The sequence below is a fragment of the Octodon degus genome, unplaced genomic scaffold, assembly GCF_000260255.1.
Source record: "Octodon degus isolate 3935 unplaced genomic scaffold, OctDeg1.0 scaffold00016, whole genome shotgun sequence".
Classification (NCBI taxonomy): Eukaryota; Metazoa; Chordata; class Mammalia; order Rodentia; family Octodontidae; genus Octodon; species Octodon degus.
Window position 1 is genome coordinate 12,491,434 of NW_004524592.1, and position 8,993 is coordinate 12,500,426.

General features: G+C 36.4%; 1 protein-coding gene across 1 annotated transcript in view; it reads right to left on the minus strand.

Moving 5' to 3' along the window:
- Pard3b (par-3 family cell polarity regulator beta) overlaps window positions 1–8,993 on the minus strand; it is a 1,028,738-nt gene that overhangs the window by 715,602 nt on the left and 304,143 nt on the right. The window contains exon 3 of the mRNA XM_004626728.2: window positions 6,204–6,363. Within this exon, the coding sequence (XP_004626785.1) occupies window positions 6,204–6,363 (160 nt within the window). The remainder of the gene's footprint in view (window positions 1–6,203; window positions 6,364–8,993) is intronic.

Here is an 8,993-nt window from a genome sequence, read left to right on the forward strand (position 1 = left end):
CAGTGTTTCCAAAATAATTATAACAAACATATAATCATGATTTCCATTTGAGTTTTTCAGGCTCACAAACACACATGGAAACAATAAAGTATCTGAACCACCTTTTAAGTCTCAAAAGCAGGAATCACTTTCAAATAGAAAGTATCTCCTCTTCAAAGTTTAACATACAGAGGAGAATAAAGCTAATAATCATTTAAACTACAAACTTTAATCAGATTACTTTACATCCAGCTAACATAGATCACAAAAGTGACAACAGCCAAATTTAAAGAACCTTTTATCCTGAAACACTATTTAAATTGCATTGCTAAAATAATTATAACTAAATAAATATTTTCTCATGTAATCTTGATCCTGAAATAGAAAATTTCAATCAACAAGTACTGAGAGAAATTATCAAAAGGTACAGAAGAAAGCTGCTAATTGGGGCCATAAGGGGGAAAAACTGGCAGGAGCATGGATTTGGATTCAAAGTCACTGTGGTATTAGTGACATACTCTTAGGATGATCATCAACCATTGCAGAAAGGCCTACTTTACAGTCAAGGAAACAGTGGCCTAGAGGGTATGGTTATGACATAGCAAAGACTGATCTGGATGTCCTTGAAACTGGATTTTCCACTTGTATAAAAAACCAAATGTGTCTCAATTTATCTTTTGTTTGGAAAAATGCAGTTCTGAAATATGTGAAATGTCTAAGACTCAGAGCTAGTTCAGACTCTAGCATTTAAATGAGATCCATGTGACTGGCTCTTTAAGACCAAAAACTGAATCAATCCTAGATTAAGGCTGCAGAATACCTTTCAGGGACAAAAAGATCAGGAACCATTGATCAAAAAGCCAATACAAGGAACAGTCAGGGAAAGGCTACAGGACTCTTCATAACAATTACCTACACTAATTGTTCTTATTTGCCTATGACTCTATGTGCACATGATAGAAGTATCAAAAAATACAGAAAAATCCACATTGTAGAAAAATAATCTCCAAGAATCCTCTTAGCATGAGATATTCTTTCCCTAAAGCACACCTCTAGTCACACTCTTGCTAAATGCATGGGAAATGAGAAGAGCAAATTTACTTCTAAACTTCACAGGATTTAAATGAAATTTTATCCACCTCCATTTTCTGGTCTTGATGTCTTTATTCACTTTAACCTACAGCTATATATAGTATATACTCATTAATATACACTCTATCTCAACTCCAAAAGGATATGAGGTACTATTTTACATATAGTATTGAAAAGAGAAGTATAATTGAAATTTATAATTAATCCCCAAAGTGTTGTGGAATAGAAAGAGCTCTCTACTAGAAGCCAGGAGACACAGATTCTAATCCTAGTTCCTTAACCAATTAGTTTTTGGACATCAGAGGACACACTGATTTTAACCTTTTACATGTTCATTTGTAATACAATGTCAAATGTCTGGGCACCTGCCAATCATCAAACTATATGGAGCAGTGCCTTTCAAAACCAGTATTTCACAAAATCTCTTCTGAGAGGTGCATAATGCTTTTGAGTAAAGCTGTTTTTTTTTTGCCATAGGACTTCTAGGAAGCATTTTGCTTACTGCCTACTCAATATGCTTCTGGACTCCTTCTTTCCTTGCTACAATAATCAATGCTATTTATCCAGAAGTGGAGCATGAATAAATATTAACTCACTAGTGTCAAACATCTGTTCAGCTATGGAAACATGCTCAGAAGACCCATATGTTCCACAGAACAGATCTAGAAAATTTTTGAACTATGTGATTTTACTATTATGACCCTCTCTATGATGAGTGACTCTTTGCTACTCCATCTGGTGTCTTAGCCACCTTATCTCTTAAGCATACTCTTAGGTTAACAATTTTAGGATATATAAAAATAGACACTGGCCAGTTTTGAAATATAGAATCTTGAAATGTTAGAAGGATTTGCTAGTTGAGACTAAGTCATAGTTCAGTCATTTGACATTACAATAGAAAATCCATTAGAAAATAAACGGCAACAAATAATTTAGATCAATTAAGTTGGAATTGTGTGGTTGTCCACTTGACTTAAACCTTCTCTTACAAAATAAAAATATTTCCCATTAACTTATACAGTACAGTGGTTGACATACTGTGTAACTTGAGAAGTTAAAAGCTTAACTAAATTAGCTCAGCAATTCCACACCCAATTGCATGGCAGCCCCTCCCTAGGGTGTGGAGGCCCTACCCTAGAGTGACTCATCACTTAAAGTATATAAAAGGGAAGTGAGGAAGAATGGTGCATCCCACAAGCTAACTTGTTCTTCACAGTTAGCTTGGATGTCCTCTCCTGGCTTCTAGTGCAGACTCTTCAGCCTCTGTCTTGGATCCTTCAGCCTTCTGGTGTAGACTCATCAGCCTTCCATCACAGGCCTATCAGCCTTCCATCACAGACCCACTGGCCTCTGCATCAGCCTTCCATTGCAGGCTCATCAACCTTCCATCACAGGCCCATCAGCCTTCCATCACAGGCCCATCAGCCTTGCATCACAGACCCACTGGCCTCCTCTACAGACTTGCATGGAACACTGCAGTGAGCTCCAGATCTTGGGCTGAATCTTTCAGTCTCCAGTGTGCAGATATCTTCTACATGCTTCTTCATTTGACTCTGAGTGAGCATTGTAAGCCAATCTTGTAATTTCTTATACATTTTTTTGTTTGTTTGTTTTTGTTTTTTTTTTTTTTGTTTTTGGTGGAACCGAGGATTGAACTCAGGCCCTTGTGCTTGCCGGGGAAGCACTTATTCTACTGAGCTATCTCCCCGGCCCCTTCTTATGCATTTATACACCTTGTGTGATATCTTTCCTTGTGCTATATCTGTTCCTCTAATAAGACCCTGACTGATACATACAGCATGAAAATGTGAAACCTTTCAGTTAGCAGATTTTTGATACTTACCTTTGTCATTCATCTTTGTTGAATGAAGAATAAAGAAATACATTTTTTAACACTTATCCCACTACCTTAAACATCCAGACAAGGTTTTACAAAAAGGTTTCACTTGTGTGTGTGTTTAAAAGGTTCATGAATTCATGGTTTAAAAAAACAAAAACAAAAACAAAAAAGAAGCCAAAGGAGTGATGCAAGTCAAGGAAGCATTACCTACAAAACTCAGAGATTTGAGAGAAATTAGTACATTTGGGAAATAGCCAGAGGCTCAGAGTGTTTACAGTTTGACTATGGAGTGACTAGCAATACAGATGGGCCAAGAAAAAATAGCTACATCATGCAGACCAGTGAGTATGACATGCATGCACATTCTGTGCATGAGTATTAAGTCTTGAGTAGGAGAGCCAACCTCTGTGTTCATTCTACAGTATGGGGAGAGTTGTTATTGGTCTTTCACATGATATTTTTGTTGCTTATCATGGACTGGAAAAGAAGGTATAAAATTGTATGAAACACTGAGTGTAGTTTGATCTGAGATATTAATAAAAGACACATTGGATGATTAAATGATGCAAGAATGAAAGTCTTTTGATATCTAATATTTATTAATTGTGACTCTTTAATAAGAAAAGAGTATAAACAAATAATGATTAATTTTACCATTTTCTTCACTAGGCCTTAAGAATGAAAATAGCAGTGATAAGTAGGCCCTGATTTTCTTGGGCTATATTAGTGAATGTGCTCCTTCAGAGACAAAAGCAGCCCTCATGGCTTCTAAGAACCGAGTGGGACAATGAAAAGGCTGAGGACTTAGAAGCAGAATGGCATGTTATAGGCATTCTGACCTGAGGAGGGCTATTCATTCTGTGACAGTACCTTCCAATTTCTCACCTAAACAGGATTTTAGTGCAGACAACACAACTGGTTATACTCCTGAAGAGCCAGAAACACTACATCTCCTGCCTACTGTATACCCCCATCCTGAGGTGCCTGCCTGTGACCCTTTCTTACCCTGGGACAAATAAGAGGAAAAGAGAATGACAAAGACCAAAAATGGCTTTTTGCTGTCTTCCTTTACTTTTCTATTTCTACTTGAAAGCAGATATATATATATATATATATAATTTTCTTGTTTATTATGTTAGGAATGGAAAGTAAATCTGCTACACCAAGAAGGTAAGGAAAGGGATGATCCTCTCCCCCATCATTCACTGCTGCCCAAATTCCTCCTGCTGAGTTTGGACATGGTCCTCAGGGAAGTCGGGTACAACTGGATGTTTTCTAAGCAGCACACTTGTATAATCAGATCTGTGCTTCAGAAAAGTCATTCTGGCAATAGCATGGACTTAAGAAGGAAGGCACTGAGTGAAAGGCCAACTTGAGGTCCTTCTCAGTGATCTAACTGATGATACTTTGGCATGACAGAGCAGCTGTGGACAGAGAAGCTAGAGTGGACAGAGGGAAAGGTATAGAAGGAAAAGGAGGAGCTGCAGATGATGCCATGGTTCTGGGCTCCCTGTGTGGGAGGCAGCAACTTTTGTCACCAAACTTGACTGTTGCCTAATTTCATCATTTAATTTATGTTACTAACTAAAATTGAGTTTGCGAGCCTTTTCAGACTGTTGGTGTATACTCATGAAGGAAAGTTTTATCACTTTGTTTTATGGAAAGCATATCAGAGGCAGCTTGGGGTCACAGGATCAGTCCCTGACACTAGACCAGTAAGGTTCAAATCCTGGCTTTGCCACTCAACAGCCATATGATTTTATGAGTTAGTAAACCTCTGTGTCTAATCTTTATTTCTTAAAAGAAGAAAATAATAAAATCTAGCTAAGTATTCTGAGACTCAAATGGGGTATTAAGTGTGAAGCATTTATTTTATTCAGTCCACTAACTTCAGCTCAGTGTCCCTTTTTAACCAAAATATCAGTTCTGAACAAGAACAAAATATACTTTCAAGAAGGGAAAGCTCAGTTGATCCAATGGGAAAAAAAAGTAAAAGCATTGAAAGAAAACAAAATTGTTTTCCTGAGAAACTTTATAAAGGAAAATTTGAAAACCAGTTTCTTGGATATGTTGAGGTTAAGCCTTTTAGAGCTCATAGCACTTGATTATAAGTAAAATATTAAAAACAAGCAATTTTCTCCTTTGGTCTTCCCTTATTGCCTACTTTTCCTGTCATACATTTGCATAATGGGTGCCTCTGCATCCATTATGCAAATGAGAAATGAGGCTGCAAGGCCTCCTCTACCCACCCAATCCTGTGCCATGCAGCCACACAGATACCAGCAGACTGCTTTGCTAGCCTGACTTCCAAAAAAACTGCAGAAAAGCATTAAGTCTCTAGGTCATAACTTTGCCTGTGGTTGGTTTTAAAAGAAAAAGTACAGATGTTTTTCAGAGTATCAGGACCAAATATGGTTATTCGGTATAGTGATATGTAAAATCAACTTAATAGTACAGATATCACTTGACATGGAGAATGTGCATCCTCTGAGCATACCTTGTGCTCCAAAACTTTCTTGGCAAAATGAGATAAGCCCATCCTCTGGCTTAGAATTAAACTCAAAGAGGTGTGTTAAGCAGGACCAGAATGTTGTATACATATTTGACAGGAACAAAAACTGTTTTATGAACCAAAATATTACCATATTTTTCAAAACTTCCATGCTGCTAAATTGAGCTAACCTTTAGGAGGTATTACCAAAATATGCTGGAGTTGTAAATTGACTGAAACTTTAGAAGAATGTTTATTTTCTTTATATAAACACCTTCAAAACAAATATTATGAAAAAGAATTCTGAGAAAAATTGCCAGATGAATTGTTCTTATTTGAATAAACCAGCAGGAAAGAATTTTAAAACTAACTTCAACATATTCTCTCTTAAGTCTGAGATATACATTGGAAGAAAAAAAAGATAGCTGAGGAAGAAAGAGGGCTTTATTTCTTGTTGGGCTTCCTTGGTAACCCTTTGCTTTTTCCAAATGAGTTTTTCAAGAAATTCTTAAAAAGCAATCCTCACAGGATTGTCACATCTCATCACTTACCATCTTGCCTCTCCCTCTGTTACTGCAAGGGCATGCAATTCAGATTCCCCTTCAGTTCAAGGGCAAAAATATCTACAGTACTTAGCTGATGTGCACAAGCCACAAAGAACAATTTTTTACAAAAGCAATTCTGAGAAAGACAAATATGTTTTTTTAAAGAAAAAATATTCATAAGATGAAAGTCATAAAGAAGCAACACAACCATGAGATGACAGCCAGGTGAACAGCCCGCCACTGACAGTACACATACCTAACTTCAGAGTGGAAGGGGTTACTTCGATTTCCCCACCGATTGGTTTAAATGTAGCCACTTCTGTCTCCAAAGCCTCAGAGCTCTGCCAATCTGCAGCGCTTCCGCCTGGGCTCTCAGTCTTGTGGGGTGGTTCTTGTTCCTCAAACACAGCAATCAGCTGCAAGCAAGGCAACAACACCATTCACTTTTGAGGACATGCATATCACAGAGACACTGTGTCTAGAGAATTGTAATTTTTTCTTGGTTCTAAAGAATTAATCTTTTCAAACTTGAAATTTTCAAGTTACTATATCATAATTCTTAATTCATCAATGATATTACGTCTATGAGCTCTGTGGCCATGACATAATGAATGGTTTCTTCTTTTATTGTGTCTATTCCTAAAATAGCTGATTTTGGCTCTTTTCAAGAAATACAAGGACTGCCTCCTCTTTTCATCACATTTCTCTGATTTGCCTGAAAATATTCATTAATGTTTTATTTCAAAAATATTCCTAAGAAAAAAAGTATGCTCAAGTTGAAAAATAGACTTAGCACAGACAAAAGTACACACTGAACAGAAATATGATAAAAGTACATCCCAGTCTCAGAAAGCTAAAACACATTACAAAATCTCTAACATCTGTCCTCTTGGACAATATCTAAATCTATACATATAAATACAGTGTATTGATATACATAGTCTAGTTATGTCTTATAGATAACTTTGTTTTTTTGTATTTTTTAGGGAAGGGTTTGCAAGGTGTTCAGGGTCTCACTACTAGATTGGACTCATAGTGATTCACCTGTTTACAGCCTCCCAAGAGCTGGGATTATAGGCGCACACCACCACATCCAGTCTCAATTGCTGCTTCGGCGCACCTTAGGGGCAGGGCGGGCATGGCAGTCCAGGGATTGAACCACCGGCCCCTGTGCCTGCTTGCAGGCACTTTAATCTGCTGAGCTATTTGGCTGGCCCTGATAACTAATTGTTTTTCTTTGGTGGAACCAGGGATTGAACTCAGACCCTTGTGCTTGCCAGGGAAGCGCTTATTCTACTGAGCCATCTCCCAGGCTCTGATGACTAATTTTTGTACTTGACTTTCATTTCATTTTTTTTTTCATGACTTTTTCTATGTTGAATAGCTAAAATCCAATAATCCTAAATCCAAGGAAATTCAACATTAGCACTTTTAACCCAATTATTCTCATCTCCATCTCACTTTTGCTTCATGTGAGAGCTATGTATATCACCAAATAAAAACTTCAAATTTTCATTGCTAAGTAATTTTTCAATCAGGGAAAAAACCCCGCAAAAATAGTTCTACCTCTCACTCAGATATTACTGCACAGATAACATGGGCAGAGAGTATACTTTTGGTCAGCTGGTGGCACTACTGCAGTGAACCTCAAGTGTTTCTCATCAGCTGATACAGAAAAGTTCAAGTGTGGATTCAGGCAGCAGCTCAGGGATGCTACTATCAATCCAAAGAGTGTGGTGTGTAAACTTGAAAACTGCTAGTAGACCTTTAGATATTTTTCATTCATTAAGTAAAACAAACCTACTTATGATTCAAACATTTACTCAGAAAAGGCACTCAAAGCCACAATTCATAGGGGAACCTGTTCACAATAGAATTAATAAATGAAGTGCTGGGGTAACCAAACAAAACACTGTAAATTCCAACTTCTGTATCTTTCAAAAGAAATGAACACAATTAGAGATATTCAAATTGGCTATTCAAAAATAATTTTCACAATTGACTACTCATTTCCAGTATAGAAACTTCTTTAATTGGAAAAACCAACAATCCTCTCACCCTAGACAAGAAATGCTTACTCGAAAGGCATTATTTTGAATTCTTGAAATTGAGCACATATATTTTCTATCTTTAATTGTTAGCACTGATGAACTGATTTTAGATGAGATTTGAATGGATTAATAATGAAAGATTATTTTCATATTAAAATATAGAACCATATCTTTCTAATTATCTAGTCTAAAGGAAGAGTTTAACACATTAAAACCTGAAAAGAATAAAATTAATGTCTAAAATGTGATAAAAAAAAAAGCAATAGGAGTGTTTTCATCACTATTTCTATGCCATAATAATTACTTTGCCTGTTGGTGAATTCTAATGTATATAGTTATGCTTATTTTAATATACTAATTAACTATACTTTGGCACATTATATTGGCACAATGAACAGATTTGTGTAGGAGTAATATCTTTTATTGCCACATCCTTAACTTTCAGTATACTTCATTTGTTTCAACTGTTTGGGAAGAGAAAAAAAGCAGTTATCCTGAGGATATGATATGAAAGATTAATATTGAGGTATTATATGATATAGTACTACTTATCCCCTTGCATAATTTAACATTTCATATACATTATATCATACACACTTATATGTAGTAACAAGATTATATGTATATATCAAATGGGAAAACAGTGTTTTAGAGATTTTATGTTTTCCAAAGTCATTGACTAAATGGTGTCTGACAATAGAGTGAGGCTATTTTATTCAATTCAATATTTCAGACTATGCTACAACCATTTTTTTTTTTCAAAGAGAAAAGACTACACAGTAGGACGTTTGCAGTTTGTGGAGGGAGGTCATATGCATTAAAATTCATGACCCATGTATTTTGGTCATAGAGTAGTACATAGCTCTCCTTGCAGGCAACAATGGGACCTAGATGCTTCTTCCAAACTTAGTGTTCCACAAGTCTTCCAATCCATGATGGAGAAGAATTATTTTAGCACAGCCTAGATTAAATGAATGGGTGAAATCCTGCTTCTC